The sequence below is a fragment of the Phasianus colchicus genome, chromosome 1 (genome assembly GCF_987193195.1).
Source record: "Phasianus colchicus chromosome 1, bPhaCol1.hap1.1, whole genome shotgun sequence".
In the NCBI taxonomy this organism is placed as follows: Eukaryota; Metazoa; Chordata; class Aves; order Galliformes; family Phasianidae; genus Phasianus; species Phasianus colchicus.
The window spans coordinates 72,916,689-72,935,746 of NC_143436.1; the positions used below are offsets into that span (position 1 = coordinate 72,916,689).

Sequence of the window (19,058 nt, forward strand, 5' to 3'; positions counted from 1 at the left end):
GAAACTATTCACTGAGACAGAAGAGGAGAAGTGAAACAAAAGTACAACTATAACAATATACACACCTGCAATGCAATCACTCACCCCCGGCCTACTGACCTCCTGCAGCCATCCCCTGCCACCTCCCCGCAGTGTCAGTGCCATCCATGTGGTGTCACAGGGGTCGGATACCCCCGCCCTCACTCAGGCCCTGTCCCAGCTAAACTCCTCCCCTGCCCCACATCATTCCAGTGGCTGCTCTTCCCAATGCCCAGCAATAACCCAACATTGGCGTGCACTTAATGCTGTTTCAGCTGAAACCAGAACAAATGGTCACCAAATAAAACATGAAGGGTTTAGCATCTGAAACACCTGTATCTGAGCAGAATTTTTCCTGCAGTTCTGCTCAGTTTTTAACCAAACAACAGCTGTAGCAGATTTCAGAAACCTCTTATTTATAGATAGTTTGGGGTATGTACTGTTAATATTCACACTAGTGAGCCCTGCAGCTAAAATATACATATGCACGCTCACATACATCAACAGAGACATGGATGTGCGTACAAACATAATGCAGCCTACCCTCTTTACAAAGCCACTTCTCTTTATTCAAGTTTTAGATGAGGTGATGTATTTCAAGGGTACAACATGTCACAATTTCTAAGAGTTTTTGAAATGTGGTTTATAAAGAAGGTGAAGACTGTTGAGAGACTTTACAAGCCATGCAGGTGATAGGAAACTACACAAATGCAGCATCTTGTCTTGCATTTTGTGTTTTGGAGAGCTGGAGAAAACAACAAATATACTCACAGCCACCAATGAGAAATTCAACTTTAGATTACTATCAGTTCATTGCATGGGGCCAGGCTTCAAAAGAAGAGTGACAGAGATCTTAAATAAGAACCAGAGCTAAAAAACCTTCACTTTCCATCCTGTTGCAGGGGTGGCCCTTTGGCATCCATAATCCTATTCTTATTGAAGAAAATGAGAGTCTTCCATCTCAGGCTCTGTACAGTCCCTGGATGACCACAAAGCCCATCAAAACTCCAAATCACTAAGCCTTTCTTCCAGTCACTGTTTGACTCCAGTTAAGGAGTCAAGGTGTCCATCAGGGCATATACAGATCTATTTTCTTCTAACCTGGATTCTCCTTTCTTAACCTCCATTAGTTAATTATCTGCGTGAGATCAGCAGATAAAAACTATTTTACATGAAGGATATATGAAGGAGAAGACAGAGTGTGCAACTGTGGGGTTGTGGTTTACAGAATATATGCTGCAAACCAGGCAGCTTGGAACACTAAGCAAAAAGATCCTGTTCCTCAGTTACCAACAAGACTGTCCTTCAGCTGCTTACTGAACTGTGGGCAGAATGTTCCACTTACATTAGCTGATGAAATTTCACAGATTTTAAAGCAGCTAAAACAAATACATTTATATACAGAGCTCAGTTCAGGAACTCCCAGTTTCCCAAGTCTCATTTCTGTCTTGAAATAGAAGAACATTCTTACGTGAGGAGATGAGTCTCTAGTTAAGTAACAAATTTCTGTCAACCCTCAAGAACACATTGTACTTTCATGCTTTCATAGTATCCCTCTCTTTAAATCCAAATTTGGTTTGTTACTATAAAATGATTATTAGGGCTATATAATTTATCTAATACTCAGGCTTTTAGTGGTTATGAGTAGCGATCATACTTTTACCAAAACAAACTTCTGGTTTCACCAGTGACTCTTTAGCCAAGCAGCTGTGAGCTGGCTTGAGCACTGTGCTCTTCAATTATTCCCTCAGCCAAGCAACTGGTTGTACTCATGCCCAGGGGGCCAGGAGAAATCTGTAGTCAGAGCCTCCAAAGATCATTTCTGGCTACAATAAACAAGGAATTGAATACTGTTTAAAATAATATGTCAGAATACCACAATAACACAACAAATTGTTTCATCAGGAAAACACAGTACAATCAACACACAACACTATATAGTTAACAGAACATTTGGGAAAGATGTTATGGTCAGGTGAAGCAGCAGCTTACTTCCTTTTCCCCAAACCAACAAAAACAGACAACTCAGGATTGTTAACCATCTGCATGAGCTCCATTACTTTTTAAGCATCTACAGCAAGACAGATCTGAGGTTTGTTTTACACACCTCAAAGCATTCTTGCAGGATCTCCTTACAGTTTAAGACTTACTGAAGTCCGCTGCTTTATAAATCACATGAATAGCTCTTGAATTTTTTTCTGAATTTTATTTTATTTTTTACACTTTTGGACTAATCCATTATGTTTAGATCTAAACATGTACTTCACAGAAAGATAAACATCTTTTTAAACATACATAACAGTAAAAATGAAAACAAAATAGTATCTTTTATTTTAGTTTACTCAGAAGATCAGAGCTTAACCCTGAAGGTAGGCAATTGTAGAATAAAACGATCTACAACAAATGAAAACATTTTTAGTGAAAGAATCTTGTACTTAAGAATCCAAGATATTTCTATGTATCACTACAATGCACAGCAAGAGAATTGCATGAACATAGTTTGCAAGTAAGATTTGTTTAATTTCAAGTGTAATTTAACAACCTGCTAAAGCAGAGATAATACTTATCCTTTAAATAAGAAACATAAATTTCACACTTGCAAAGATTTATTCAGAAAAAAAGAGCTCAGACTTAACAGTGCTCTCAGTTGCATAATCTCTTATCTTTACTATTTTTTGCTTGAAGTGACAGAGAAAACTTAATACAAGTAATACTTTATGCTGAAACATGGAATTAAGATGTAAAAATGAGAAGTGACAAGGCTCCCATGAGAAATAAAAATTTAAAGTATGTGTTGAACAACTCTAGGGAAAGAAATGAGGTGGGGGAAAAGCAGGGGGGGATAGAAAGAGAGAGAGAGACTCAGAATGAATGTTGACAGTTTTGAAGACAGAAGTAGTAGAAGGATCCTAATTAAGCATCAAGATCCAGAAAATGCTTTACTATTCTTTGTAATACTACTCATCAGTCCACGGAGAAAAAGAAAGTTGAAAAGTTTCCAGGACTTAACAATTCTGAGTTTGCTGTTTAAGTTTTAAGGTACAACACACCTAGTGCATTTCAATTATAAGATACAATTAACTAGGCAGACATCACAAATACATACTACATATGCATTTTCACCCAGACATATGCATTTAAAGCACGCCACTTAAAATCCGGAGTGCCAGCATAGCATACTAATCCATCTGAAAGGACTCACAGCAAGGCTTAGCTTTTCCTATTGCTTAATTATTAAGCACCCACAAGACTGAGACCCACTCAGTCTACTGAGGAAATTGACAGACTGGAAATTCACCAGGTGAGCTACAGCAGCACACCAAGAAGTTAAAAGCAATCATTCTTTCTCCGTGCACCAAGCAGAAACCCAAAGCACTAACTTTTGCCTTATTCGGCTCATTTTCAGGTCTTTTATAGACAGATAGTGAAGCAGTGGAATTGCACCTCTCTTCAAACACATGCCCAGATGAACACCTTGGCATACAGACTAATGTCCACCATCTTTCCTATCCTTGAATCTATAAGCAGAAATTCTATAAACATTTATTCAGGTATTTTATTAGGCTCACTCAAATTTTACATCCCCAGTGTATCTTCCTTTCTTACTAGCTGCACTGTAAAAATCTGGATTTGCTCAACATCCTCAATACAACATATAATCCTATGACATTCTATCCGACCATTTTACACAGAAGACAGTACAGAAATATACTCCTCCCACAGGGATAGTCTTATTTTTTTCCCAGGAACATAGCCAAATAAAGACGGTTCCTCTATAAACTATTTTTTTTTTTTTAATCATGCTTAACTTCTATACAACTATGATTTTATTTTTAATGACAAAGTTAGTCCATAGTTTATTTAAAGAACAATCTGATTCAAATCATGCTAGCAGTAGAATTTATCAGCTATTTTCAAGAAATGAGCAATAAATCGATCTTTTTTGTCAACAAGATAAACGCAGCAATCATCATCTTCAACAAAATGCTGCCTTAAAAAAAAACCAAAAAACAAAGCTGAGTTTCTCCTTCATTTTCTACAATACAAATCAAATCCCTTGGTCCAAATTTTAGATGAAATTTTACACGTGGACACACTTCAGTCCCTCCCCCTAAATGCTGTTAGGAATGAAAATGCACAATGGTCTTATACAGATTTTAAGTGAAGAAAACTTAGGACTTTTTCCTCCAGCATTCCACCTTCTATCTCCATACCCCAAAATCCCATGAAAAAGATGACTCATGAGCTGTAAGACAAGAAACTACTACGCTCCTGTTATCTACCACAACTAAGATAGACTATGTTTCTGCTCTAAGGTAGTAATTTCCTGATAAACCCCCCTAAGTTTGCAAGTTGTATTTAAGGGGCTACGAGTCAGAGAGGAACACTTAATTTTATTCTGGACCCTTTCCTAGAAATCACATGGATGTTCCTTTCAATACATTCTGCTTCCCCATCAATAACATTTTGAACTTCTTAAACACTAGAACGTAGTATAAAGAAGATTTCAGATTACAGCTTTCTGCTGGAAATTAGTATGGCCCCTTTGAGTTTCTGTTAATAGTCATTAAAAGATGTCTTAGGATCATTTTAATTTTTAAATGTGTGTGAACAAACATTTTAATTAACATGCTAGCTAGTAATGCTTGCTCAAAGTAGAAAATTAACAATTTTAAAAATAACTTTCCCTTGTTCACTCAGTATAAAGCTTCATTCAAAATGTCACTGGTGAAAACCTGCTTGCTCACAACTTTTGTATTTTCTAATACAACAGGTCTTCAGAGTCTAGACTTAGATGCTAAGTCATAATTGTGGGGATTGAAAATGCAGATAAACAGAGGCATGCCCAAAGACCCATTACCAGAGGTTATTCACACAGACCAGAAATTACTACCTTGGTTCAAATGCTCAGTTCTAACTTACTAAACAAACAGTGCATATAGACATCTGAAGTATGAATTGATACTTAACCCAGCTCACATAAATTTTACTGATTTTTATCACCATTTTTACTCTCACACTGAGGTAACTATTAGTGGGCTAAATTATCTTTGTGAATATGACCATAATAAACCATCAAGAGAGTACTGCATGAAACACCATATTCACATGTTTCACAGTGCAAATCAAAAGACACTAACTGAAAAAAGAAAAGCCAATGAGCTCCCTGCTTTGACAAATTCAACAATGTTTGAAGATGCTCCTAGTTTATTCACAGCAGAGATGGCAGCAGGCAATCTAAAGCCTAGCCCTCAAGTGACCCAGTCCATAATCTTGTTTTCTAGTCCAAGCACTGAACAAAGGAGGTAGGGATGAAAGAGTATTTCCAAACTTGCCTAGAGCTAAAAGAATCTGCAATTTTAAGGTATTTGAATCCATAAGAAAAAGATGAAGATTCCTCAACAAATCAACTCTGTGCACTCTAGTTTGATTTCTAACAAGCCAAATCTTTCCCATCTCTTTCTGTGAATAGAGAAAACTATGTAAAATGCCTGAAAATTAAGGAAAACATCTCAAAGATTATGTTACCCTGAGATCTTGGAAACTCCTGTCAGTAGGATGAGACTAGGCAATCAGTGACAGCAACATCTAAAACCTGCACAGCAAGATTTACAAGAGAGGTCACCTCTCCATGCCTTCATTCTGTTTTACATAAGTGGGTTTCTGGTTACCTTCTTTCACCTCCTCCTTCAGATGAGGCAAAAACAGAAGAGGAGAATGAAATGCATATTTTTTGAATATGTGTACAATAAAGTCATGCCTTCTCAACTGGAGGACAGCATCTCATGCACCCAATCTCCAACAAGCCTTGCAAAGAAAAAATGAACAGACTGTCAGTGGTGCTAAAACTGAAACAAACAAACCAACCCTGAAAGCCTTAGCATTCAACACTTCCATAAGTGAATACTGTCCCATTTTGCTCCTGAAAGTCATAAATAACTAAGACCAAGAGCTAAAAACTGGCCACCTTATGCTTCGGAAGAGAGAGAGCTGTGGTAGTTCTGCAGAAGCTGGCAAGGCTGTTCCAACTGCCATGCTGACCTCCTGAAGGCTTCACATGCTGTCCGGCTTTGCAGCACAAAGCCAACAGCATCTGCACAAGGATTATCCAATTACCTAGTGACACTGGTGCTGCCTTTTAGATCTCTCATGAGTTCTACACATCTCAAGAGCCAAGACAATACTGATGTAATGTCAACAGGACAATCAGTGCACTACTATTTTGCAATCTTTTGGGTTAGCTTCATTTTTAAGTTGCCAAAATAGACACTCTGGTTTCTGTAACCTCCTAGCTGTCACCAGAATTTACTTTTCACTTGGTCTTAAAAAAAAGCAAACAACAAAAAATACAACCTCAACAGCCTCAATATCCTCATAACAATATTAATACAAAATGAACAAACCCATTAAGAAAGCTGTATTTACAGCCAGCATCTTCTGATAAAAAAAAAATGCTTATTTAGGTGAAGATTAAATGCATCTTATAAATTGATGTGTCAACACCACAACGGTCTGCAGATTTCATATCAGCTTAATGCTTTCATATAAGTCACCTGTAAAGCCTCAGAAGTACTGATTGTCACAGAGCAGCCTATAACTAAATAGAGCGCATTAATATGTGAAAAATGTCAGTGGCAATAAAGGAGCACCAAAAAAATTTGCAGCCAGATGCATCTGCTCAAGGAGATGTGGCATCAGGCAACAGAAAGCATGAAGCAAAGCCTTCAGTTATTCAATTATTGGAACTTATCTCTGAGGTGCCATTTTAAATAACATTGACCCATTCGTAAACAAACAAGAAACAGAAGTCTTACAAAAAAATTGTGAATTCTTCCTTCCTAAAATGTTTTTTCCATAATATCCAAGACACTATAACTAATATTAGAATTGTCCAATTTCATTTCCTTGCTAAGCAATACAGTATCTGTTCCCATTAAATCTTTTCACTATAAAGCACTGATTCAAGGCCTGTATGGCAACTGCAAGAATTTTTTGGGCCTTGCACTTAGGTGCAAACTTCCAGATTTCAAAGGAAATAAAATTAGCAGGTCTATAAAAAGAGAAGCAAATATATTCCCTGAAATGTTTTAGATGAAAAAAATAAGAAAGGTCTGCTGGGGAGGGATTGCCTGTTGAATCTGAAGATGTTACCCAATACACAAAGTACTTCATTTCAGAAATCAACTGCAGCTGTCATAAGAAGTGTTGTGGCTCTTTGTACTCTTAATTCCATTCATTAACTTAAAACCTTTACAACCTGAAAGCTTTACAAGAGTTGAACAATTAAAGTAACTTTATAGTCAATTGATTTAAAACATGTCCCGAGAAGTAAGCAATTAGTCAGCACTTCTACAAGGCACTTAAAATTCCCTTTTGTGGCGAACAATACATACAAAAGTGAGAAAAAACAGTTTTGATAGTGCTTCCTAAGAATAAAGCTGATCTAGTTGTCTAAGGAGTAATTTGGGGGCAACTTTCATGGTGATAATGAAGACTCTTCCCTGAGAACAAAAGGGCTGTAAAGGTTAATAAAATAAGAAAAACAGCAGCACAAATTTACTATACTGCATTTTCAAGCAGTACTTGCTTGAGAATCTGAATACATGTGGCATGTTTTATTTATTTATAAATACACACAAAAGTAGAAAAACCTCTTTTCCACTTGGTCTACTTTCATGCAAGCAATTCCTAACATGCTGCTCTTTTGCACATGAGGTGGTCTACCACCTGGTTTTCCCCTGGCAAAAGTTAACAACAAAGTGTATGTGTTATTCACAGTTACTGATCTTCTTAACAGGGTATTATGTTTAACACTAGTCAGTAAAAAACAGCGTCAGAAAGGACAACAAGGACCCAGAAGCCTTCCTGAACAGCTCTGAAAATCCTCAATCCACTTCAAAAGAAGGCTGAAGAAGCACTCCAATCCTACTTCATCTAAGGTTGCTTCTCTCCCCTGGTACATGCACAGCGTTTCATTGACTGCCAAGACAACAAAATGGGAAAATGTAAAATAAATTGCACTGCATGAAAAAGAGAAATAAGAAGCTTAGACTTCAAAACATACACAAGAGATGATCAGTAAGAAGACTCCAGACATTCTAGATTCTGATGATTTCCTAGATAAAAATATCAGAGTAAAAAGTTAGACTTGGTGGCTGTGTCACAACTATGAATTGAGAAACGTTTTCCATTAGCAAATGTATTAGTTATTGTGAACAGACATGGGCACCAAGTCTAATTTCTACTCTGGTATTTCACAGTTACACATACAACCTCACACACAATTAACAGATGGCTCGGCAGTGGCAGCAAAGGTTACCTACACCAGTTACTCTTCAATACCATTATCGTTGTTGTAAGCATGCTCTGAAAGAGAATGATCTCATTCTTCAGAACTACCACAACAGCACTGAGCAGAGACTTTAAAAGAATGACAGCCAAGTATCCCACAGCACACAACTTGCTAAAAAGATCTTCATTTTTTCCTACACAGGACACTGCCTAGAGAACATACTATTCATTACTGCATATTTGTGCTGGCTAATACTGTTATTAAAGTTTTATTTTTAAGTAGGCATTCTCCGTTTTCAGTAAGATAAATGCATATATACATATGTATATACATGTGTCACCAAGTCCCAAATATATAAATCAATTCTGGTATTACTGAATTATGAAATACTTAGATTAACTATATTTGTCAAATGAACTTAAAAAAAAAAAAAAAGAACTTGTGAATAACAATCATACTGTAAAATTTGCTGCTAAATAATGTAACGACTTGGTAAGATCTCATAAACCTTTTTTGGAATAACCGTCAATTGTGAATAAGAGATGGACTAAATTGCAGGAAAATGAAAAGGGTTTTGCTTTTCCAAGTTTCAAATTTTATTAGCTATTTTTATGGCTTATTCCTGCTACCGTCTGCGAGGCAACAATGTGTAATCTAAATATATTTATGGGGTAAAAAAAAAAAAGGTGTATATATTAGAGGTGCACACACACAAATAATTAAAGCACCAAACTGAACTTATTTGAGAAAAAAATAAACCCCTGTGCTGAGGTTACCTTTCCACTGACTCGTCAAAGTTTGGAAGAAATTCTGCAGTGACACCATATTTATTAAAAGCAGAAATGCTTTATACCATAAAGCTTTACAGCTTTACAAGAATTGCAGTTGTTTGGTTTTTGTTTCTTTTTTTTCTGATCAATGGTATGGTAAGACAAAGTGGATATATCACTGGATTACCATCCTGTCTCACTAAAACATACTTTTCAAATAACAGCTAACAAACTGACTTATAAAAAGATTTAGAAGGAAACAAAATCTTTTCCTTCAAGTACAGCTTTTTTTTTTTTTTTAATAAAAGCAAACAAACAAAACAACTGCAGTCATATTGAAATGTTTATGCCTATTGATTTAACAGATCATCAGTATGGAAAAAGAAAAGTTATGAGTTCTCTTTACCTTTGATCTATTTCACTCTTTTCATTGGAGTTTCTCTTCAAGTATTTTGAAAGACTGCAAGAGTACACAATCACCTAGTTTTGATCACTGAACATATTACCACGCGTACGTGGAAAATACAAATACTCAAAAAGACCAACTGGCTTGACAAGTGTTATTCACAACTAATAAGAATCACTGGGTCTCTCCGGTCTCAAGCTAAATCAAAAACATTTTGACTGTATTTTTCCTCCATTCTCTCCCAGCTTTGGGACGGTGGGTGGAATGGGCATGAATGTGTTACGTCTTTTCTTGTATCCTTAAATGGTCCTAGAATCTAGTAGAATCCATGCCATCATCAGCTCAGATTTATAAGTAGTAAAGAGACAGGAAAAGAGTAAGTCCACATTCTCGATATTTGCAAAGCTAAAAAAATATAAATAATGTAAAGGAAACATTTTTTAATAGATTGTTAAAGGCCTGTTGAGACTTGGGAAGAAAATATTGAGGTTATAGCATTCCTAACAAAGTTCAGGAAAGAAACCCTATTGAACAAAAAGACATTTTTCCATTGTGGAGGAAAGACCCAGACACATAAGTTGAACAGATCACATTATAAAGAAGCTGCAAGCATCTAAAACAGCCCTTTTCTTAGTAAAGAAAAAACTGCATTGATTTTTCCCCCCAAACAGCTGACTGAAAAAATTACTTGAAGTGGCAATAGAATAGATTCATCTTCTTGTTAAGGAGAAAAAAAGGATAGTATAAATATCTATATAAAACACTATTCAGAAGATTACACAGCATCAGTGATATTCCATTAGTCTTTCACTCTCCTGAGCCAGTCACCTCATAACAAATAGCCACACTGGGTAACCTCAAGGTAGCCATTTACAAAGCATCACCAAAAAAGACCACTGAACTTAGCATTACTAGCAACCACAGCTCAGTCCCAAGGATAACCAAGCAAAAAAAATGATACTTTAAATCACACCCAGAGACTGAAATTAGAAAAATCAAATTTGTTCTTGAATGGGCTAATCCAAAACACAGTTTTTTCTAAACAGAAGTTCCCTGTAGAGTGAGAAGATGAACTTCTCTATAAACTTTGGTTAAATGATAAAGCACGTCAAAATACATCCCAAAATGTTATTATTGCAGTCTATTTTTCCCGGCTGTTTCCAGGAAGCATAAATATTAACAATGAACAAAGACCTCCAGTTTGATGCTGCAGTGAGACACAAGTCTAATGGCTTGATGATTTTTCAAGCAGATTACATCTGTTTTCACCTTAGAACTTCCACATTTATGTTCACCATCTGCACTACTGCCAAAATAAGCTTCCTCTAGTACTCTTCTTGAACATCTAATGACTTCTAGTAATTCAACAACGTGAACATAATTTCAGAAGTACAAATTATTTACAAATCACAGTAATAAAGAAACAACACAAACTGGATTAGAATAATTTCAGTAACAGCACCACCGATTATTTAAAATCATTCCGCATGCAACTAGCAGCAAAAACGTTCATGTTTGTAACCATTTCATTTTAACAAAGACTTACCCTCTTGCAGGATCTAAGGCAATTGCTCTGGGTTGATCCAATTCTTGCCAAAATAAAACTTTTCTCAATGATCCATCTAAATTAGAAACTTCAATCCGATTTGTTTCCGAATCTGTCCAATATAATTTCTCTCCCAGCCAGTCACATGCCAGCCCATCAGGTGACAAAAGTCCAGAAACGACCACATTTTGTACACTCCCAGATTTATTGAATTCTGTTCGTTTAATGGCTTCTTCACTCACGTCACTCCAGTATATCAACCCCTTTATGAACACGAAGTCCACTGCCGCTGCATCTTCGAGGCCACCCACGATTACTGTGGCATTCTCCTTCCCATTGGCAGCATCCACCAGCCTCAGGTCACGACGGTTTGCATACAGCAACAGTGGGGCAGCTTGATGTGGGAGAAATAAGGGGTGGGGGGGACAGATGGACACGTTAACACTCCTGTTAAGAACAGCTTAAGTTCTGATGTACCACTGTAGTTAAACTAGCAATTTAAGGGGGGAGGGGGGAGAGGAAAGATGGGGGGAGACATTTTATAGTTTAACTGAAAAGCACAGACTCCAAGCCTTTCAACAGTACTACAACTCAAGATGGTAACTTTGTAATGCACTGCTCGTTATTCTGGGCTCTGCATTATTAAAATTAGATTAAAGGAGAAGGCAGAGAACAAAGAAAATGGAGGTTTGAAGTGCCCAAATGACATTACTCTGTAAAGGAGGATACTTAAATAAGAATATGAAAGATGAAGCTATAGTAGCTTTATAAGCACATAGTGCTTACCCATCAGAGCAAAGATTCAATGTGTTTTGTCCAGAATTTGCTAATATACACCCCACAACCTTCAATAAAAAAATATAACACATGTCAAGCCAGAGACATTCCCGTGTTAATACTCTAAAATTATTTTTCTTAGGTATTTTACATATGATATACAAACACTCAATGAGTGTGCAGCATGAAAGGAAATGAGCATCAGTTTTTGAGCATCAGTTCTAATATGAAGAGGTAGATAGAAAAATACACCTATAGAAACACACTACAGTAAGTACGTTAGAACTCAGCTCTACCACTCTTATTTGCTTCCTGCATCAGTTTGTGTGATCTGTACATTTTTTATATAAATACCCAACAACAATTAATGAAAAGAACTAACTATGAAAAAGGTCTGTTTCTAAAATGTAACATACCCTTTTAATTAAGCATGTCCTTAACCACATGCTATATATCTTTATGAAAATTCCACTCATTCCTACTGCAACAAAAGGTGAAGTAAAATACAGAGTTTTTACCACTATCAGTAAACATACCTACCTTTCCCTATATTTACCTGGGCACTGTAGCAGCAGAGCCACACAGCAGTACCTAGACACAAACTACAGCTGGCATGTTGTAAGCTTGTCTAGCTGTCACTACCCAAATTTAACAAAAATCCTCCAGATTTATTCATCAGTACAGGTAGGCATTTAAAATTCCTAGAAGGATACATGACCTAACAGAAAGACCTGCATTTATATAGCCAGCGATGTGCACAAGCAAATGTTGAATGCTACATTGCCAGAGCAGATACAGTTCTTGTATGAGAAACTCACAATGAAATTAGAAATACTAATGTCTAACAAATGCACACTTCAGAAAACTCGAAAGTTAGTTTCCAAGATCAGACTATTACCCTCTTTATCATAAAACTGTTTGTCAAAGACACTGCTGTGTATATTGGGAGAAGCAGAGTCAACTTAGAAGTTCCTTAATCTACCTCCAACTCCAAAAATTACACAAATGCTGCTATATGTTTGGAAGCTATTTTCTTTCCTTCTTTTTTTTCTCCTTTTTGAAAACTAAATTGTTCAGGCTGTCTGCCTAAATTCAGAAACACCGAATTTAAATGGTTTCATGTCAAATTTTAGAAGCTTCAGACAAAAAGCTACCTGAATAGCTTGAGGGAGGAGCTTTTTTTTGTTTTTAAGAATATGAGATTTGTATTCCCTCCTCCAGAAAGTAAGTTTTTATTGTGCAACAAAATACTCAGTTTAAAGATTATATTTTAGTGGAGAAGGAATAGACATCTTTAAATGAAAGAGCAGAAACCTTGTATTAAGTGTGCTTATTACCTTACTTTGCTATCACCTTCCCTTTTCTGCATAATTTCCCATCCCCTAAAGATTTAAAACAATTGACATTAGTTTCCTTTAAGTGGAGGTTGCTTACAAAGACTGCATTTTCAGGGAAAATACAAACAAACAAAAAACACTATTCAGTAAATTGAAAGTGATAAGAAAGAGATATGCAATATAACCACCTACTTTTTAAACACTGCATACAACTGTAACTTGAAAAATCTAGTTAATAGCCAGCTCAGTGTCACCCAGCACACCACAGAACCGTGTGCAGCCAACTGGCAGAGCTTGCTCTAATAAGACAGCATGCCCAGCATTTGAAAAAAGGTAAATCCACACACAAATGAGTACAGGCTCCATTATTATGTACAACACGGAGCAAGAGTCCCCATGCACACAGCATGCAATGAATTGGAACACCAGGCATGTCAAGTGTAATCACTGAGGCCTGAAGGCACTGCTGAGCCTAACACAGCTGCCTTGCATAGGTTATTCACTCCTTGCTGGTGCTCAGAGCTGGCTGAGGAGCAGCCAGAGAAAACGTCCTTTTCATGAATGATAGCAGTGATTTGAATGACAGCTCAGAAGAAGCTCAGCTACACATCAGATGAGCAGCTTCATGCAGATTGATTCAAAGCCACAACTTGTAGCACATTCCACAGGGCTGGCAGATGAGGATATTAAGCTTTCCAATTTGTTGCAACATTCAGGAATGAAGTACATATCACCAAAATAATAAAAAACAGGTTTGTTCCCCCACCCTCTCCAACCCTTTCTGGAAAATATGAAGGCTCCAATATCCTATAAAATCTAATTTTTGAAGTTGGCAGCGTTAGTACCAAGTAACTTTTTACTTGACTCAAATAGCAATGCCAAAACAAGAACTAAGGCAGAAGATTCCATTCTGCTCCACTTAACTCACTTTAAACAAACTACAGGACCCAGAGATGCTTTCTTGAATAACAGTTTGGAACTATGCTAATAATCTAAAGGGAAGAAATACAAGAGAAGCTCCTTTCAAAGCAAGGCAACTATTTTACAGTTTAAAATATGATGGGGTAGAGATACAATTCAAATTTACCTCTTTTTCTTCTAAAAGAATTATTTTAATATGTTTCTATTTTCCTCCCTATATACATCATAAATAAGCATTTTAATTGCATCAAATTATAAGACGTTGGAAAGAAGTACTTACACTCTCTTAAAGGAAAAGGAAAAACATCTTAGAAATCAGCAAGGGAAATCATAGCAAAAGTTGCCATATTATCTGCCACCTGAGAGATCTACCTCTAGTTTATTCTTCTAATTAAAGTACCCAGAGTCTCAAAATAACTTTTGTTTGTGCCAGCCAGCAAGAACAAACATTTGCTCAGAGCCCACAAAAGGTTACATCTGAACCACAACAAAAATTGTTGCTTAAAAATACCACAGCCCATAGGATGTGAAGTGGTGAACCAATTAAAAAAAAAATAAAAATCAACAAACAAAAACACTTAAACTTTCTTTTTTTTTTTCCAATTGAGAAGTAATTACAGTCTGCCAGAATTTGTCATACTTTTAACATGTCCAGTTGCCTGTTCCATAAGTTCCTGCTTGCTCCTTTTCTATTTCCAATGATCCACAACACCTCTGTGTGTCACGTGGTCAGAGTTACCTTCAACAGGCTCATTCTCTTGTAGCCATGGTAATTCAGCCTGGTTAGGGCAATTAGCATCACCTCATTTTCCCCAACCCCTTTTTAATGCATTTCTTAACCCTGCAATGCTGTTCTGCCCTTTCACATAGCTACAGACCCACTCCCAAGCTGATTTAATAAATCAGCAAAACATTTGCCTTGCTTAGTGAGTTGAATCACCTCAAAACTCAGAGGTGAACATGAGGCAAGCAGCAGGGTGCTGGGAGGAGAGCAGCTCCCCCCTCCTGCTGGCAGCTCTGCTCCAGATGAGACCACAACAAGTCTTCTCCTCAGCTCCAGTTCCCATTGCAGGTCTTCAGCCCCCCTTCTGCGTTGGCACTAGCAATCAGCCAGCATCACAGCAAGATAATGCAGGGAGCTAAAGGAGCAGAAAACCACCTTACTCCCTCCTCATCTGCCAAAAACTAGTTTATAGCCAGTTATCAGCTCAAATAAAATCAGATAAATGTAAATACTTGTACAACAGGGTGAGGCACAACGACATCATCTTTGACAAATAAGCTGAACCAGCTGTTTGTGAACCTCCAATTCAGGTACAGAACCTTCCAGACTAGAGGTGTCCACTGTAGTTTGTGGAACCTCCACCAGAATCCCAGTGCTGCCAGTCATGCTGGGGAAATGTTCAGACATGGAAAGAAGTATCCAGGTGGAAAGATACTGCTAATAACTGTTACACTGGAAGAAGATGTCTTCAAACGGGAAAACAAAAATCCCTCCCTTAAACATATTGGTGAAGAAATCTGAGCATTTGAAGTTATTTAACACTGACAAGTTCACTGACATGAGGACAGCAAATACAACTGGAAAAAAGGAGACACAGAGGTGAGACACACCAAACAGCTATGCACTTTCCTTGATGAGGCACAGGAAGCACAAGGAATTTGCCAGACACCGTGATGGAAAAACATGCACCCATAACCAGATCACCCAGGAAAGAAAAGCAAGGAAACAGGTACAGACAACCAGCAAAGATCATTAGCTGCAACCACCTCAAATCCATTGAGTACAGAAAACTTTGTGTGTACTACAATCCTCCCCTTTCCCAAGATGTCCTACAAATAGCCAACAAAAGAACATAAGACAAATTCTTTTGGAGGTGAGCATCTAGGTACAGTTTCCCTTCACTTCCCAGGTTTCAAATTTCTTCATTACTGCTTACACTTAACAATTCTATCTATTTGGTTTCTTTGAATGCCCAAGTTCTGCTGCTCAGCCTGGAGAAAGAAGGAAAAGGTTTTGCAAGTTTTGACTTCTGGGTCCTATTCCTCATGTGGGAGCAGAAGTAGAGTTGTAAAGAAACAAGTCATGATTTATATTCACAAACAAACAAGAAATCTCCAGGAAATACATAGGAATTTCAGCACTGCAAGCACCAGGATTTTTCACTAAAATGCTCCATCACAATAGCTGCACCAATTTAACCCACACAACTGCTTTTTTACAGACTAAGAAACTGACTTAGCAGTAGCTCCTTTTCCATCTTAGCAGTGAATGGAGTGCTCTCTTCTGTCTGAACTTCCCTACTCTCATAAACATACCTGCAAGACACTGCAGGCAGCCAGACTCAAGGAAATTAACTTGAGGCAGCCCAAGCTTGTTGGAGGAGTCTTGTCTTTAGAAGACCTAAAGCATATTTCACATCCTAAAGCCATCCAATGACTGTTCAGGTGACAACTCTGAAGGTCAGAGGAACAGGCAGGCTTACCAGTGAATGGGAGGAGTGAGAATATCAGTACCAAAGCAAAGACAGCAGCAATGGCACTTGGATTGTGCATCAAGTCTCTACTTGTAGTTTTGCAGGACTCTGGCCATACAGGAGCAGTTCGGACCAATGCAATCCATGCAAGACTTGCTGGTACAAGGGCAGTAAGCAATTCTTTAACCTGCTTTATAATGGGGTAAAAACCTCCCTCTCCAAAGAATCAGAAGAATGTGGGAGGTAAGAGAATGAGGGGAAAAACAAACAAACAAACAAACAACAGAAGGAAGGACAGAAATGCCAGGTTCAGGGATACAAAGCCAGCAGACTTTGCACAGTGTAGCAAAAGGATACACAAGTAAAGTAATGAACTCCAGCATATCACAGAATCGCCCAGGTTGGAAGGGACCTCAAGGATCATGAATCTCCAACCCCTCTGCCACATGCAGGGCCACCAACCTCCCCATTTAATACTAGACCAGGCTGCCCAGGGCCCCAGCCAATCTGGCCTTGAACACCTCCAGGGACGGGGCATCCACAGCCTCTCTGGGCAGCCTGTTCCAGTACCTCACCACTCTCTGTAAAGAATTTCCCCCTGACATCCAACCTTAAACCTTTCCTCCCTCAACTTAAAACCATTTCCCCTTGTCCTGCTATATCAAATGTAAACAACTTTGGAATTGCAGGTATCACCCACGAAATACCGTTTGGCAATAAACCCAGTAGCTGATGATTTGCAAATTATCAGAGCCTCAGTATTTAGTAGTACTCTCATTGATTGCCCGTCTCAGGAAGAGTAAGGTGTCTTGGCTCATCTTCCCATAACACCCTCTCTCCTACTCTGAACCACTGCAATCCCATGGGGATAAAAGACACCACATTGACTGGCAGTTAACACGTTCATCACTTAATCTGCTGTATTTGTCTTGCTGACAACAGCCTAGGATGAACAGAGAGCTATGTTCCCTGGCCAGGCCTTTGCTTGCAGCCACGTATAAAGCTACGACCTTCTATTGATTTTAAAGAGGAGACCCAAAGTGGTGGGCTGATAAAGGTGATATGACAGCAGCACAACACACTTTCCTTGGACTACAGTAGACACCAGAAAGGAGAAAGGTTGATAGAGATGTATGGCCATGTAGCACCACAGTCCATGATAACATTTGAAGAACCTCATCATTATGTTTCCCATTTCCTCAAGCATCCTCATAACCTCCCCCTTTACCACTCTTCCAGTTTCTTTAACAGTTGTCAGAACAACACAGGATGCTGCAGAAGTTTCCCTGGTTTACTGGAAACAGCTCAATACAAACAGTTAAATGAAAAAGTTAACCCACACATACAATGCTGCAAAGCATCTCCTGTTTGCAAGGTATATTCCTGCATGCACATTTGCTCATGCAGAAAAAAATAAATCTTATTTTGCTACACTCTAACAATTAGAGCCCTACATCTGAATAGGGATAATATTTTGCAGTTCAAACTTCCAAGCCATATGGTGACAAATAAGATGAATAGATAATACTGAAATAGAATACCATTCTTCACACCTTCTGGCATCATCATTTTCTATGAAGCTGCTAAAAGTAAGAAAATAGTCAAGAAGCTTGTATCAAATCACTCCTGATGCTGGTGGAAGGCTGCAATTCGTTTAAGACGCTCCACTGAATTAGAGCACATAGACACTGTGCAGTGATGGGTAACAGGTTTATTTCCCAGCACCCAGGGAGGCTGAAGGCCGTAAGATAAGCATGGAACACTTACCAGCCTGATGAGAGTACTCCAAAGCTTGCTGCTAGCCTGGAATAGTTGCAATCCATGGCTGTCCAGCCTGGGCAGCACAGCTGTGTGGGGATATACATCCAGCTGAGAGCAGCCTGGGAGCACTGGGAGTCTCACTCAGACTTCTAACAGCTCCCATAGAGACAAAAACCCACACACTGAGCAGCACCACCAGTCTACCTTCAAACCAACATTTTCCATACCAACACAAAGTTGACAGTCATTGAGCTACCCTCAGACAACTTTGTCAGTGAATTATCCCAGCTGGCATGCCCATCCTATATGGTGTTCTTAATATTTCTTGAAGCATGAGAGTTAAAAAAAAAAAAAAAATACACCTTATTTTTTTATTTTTTTTAAATAATTGAAGTGCTATCGGGAAGTTGCAGTGAAGCCCAACCTGAGAATTTAGCAGAGAAGACCCAAGAGGAGGTCTGAATAACCAATCAAACAGGAAAGTTATTAGCACTACTAAGTGCAGCACCAGAGTAAGCAGTATCTCTCAGCTGTGCCACAAATGTGCAGCTGGTAGCAAAGGGGAGGCAGCATCACTGCCCCACAGGTCTGTCACATTGTCATTGCTGCTTCTCTGAAAGTTTTCATCAAAAAACAGATCTGCTCTCTGGTGATACTGCTGGCTGTGCTTCCCGGATCAAGCTTGGTGAACAGCAGCTCTATCAGTGCATCTATCATAACAAGTACTGAGAATAAAAATAAAAAAATGCTTT

The 19,058-nt window shown here is 38.2% G+C and overlaps 1 protein-coding gene across 4 annotated transcripts in view; it reads right to left on the reverse strand.

Annotated features, from left to right (window-relative positions):
* LRP6 (LDL receptor related protein 6) overlaps positions 1–19,058 on the reverse strand; it is a 132,461-nt gene that overhangs the window by 106,227 nt on the left and 7,176 nt on the right. For 2 of the 4 annotated variants that reach the window (XM_090147700.1, XM_031603192.2), the window contains exon 2: positions 11,034–11,427. In XM_090147700.1, the coding sequence (XP_090003826.1) occupies positions 11,034–11,427 (394 nt within the window). Of the gene's footprint in view, positions 1–11,033; positions 11,428–11,819; positions 14,213–19,058 lie in introns of those variants that run through there. The other 2 variants (XM_090147710.1, XM_090147712.1) reach the window with 2 other exon arrangements.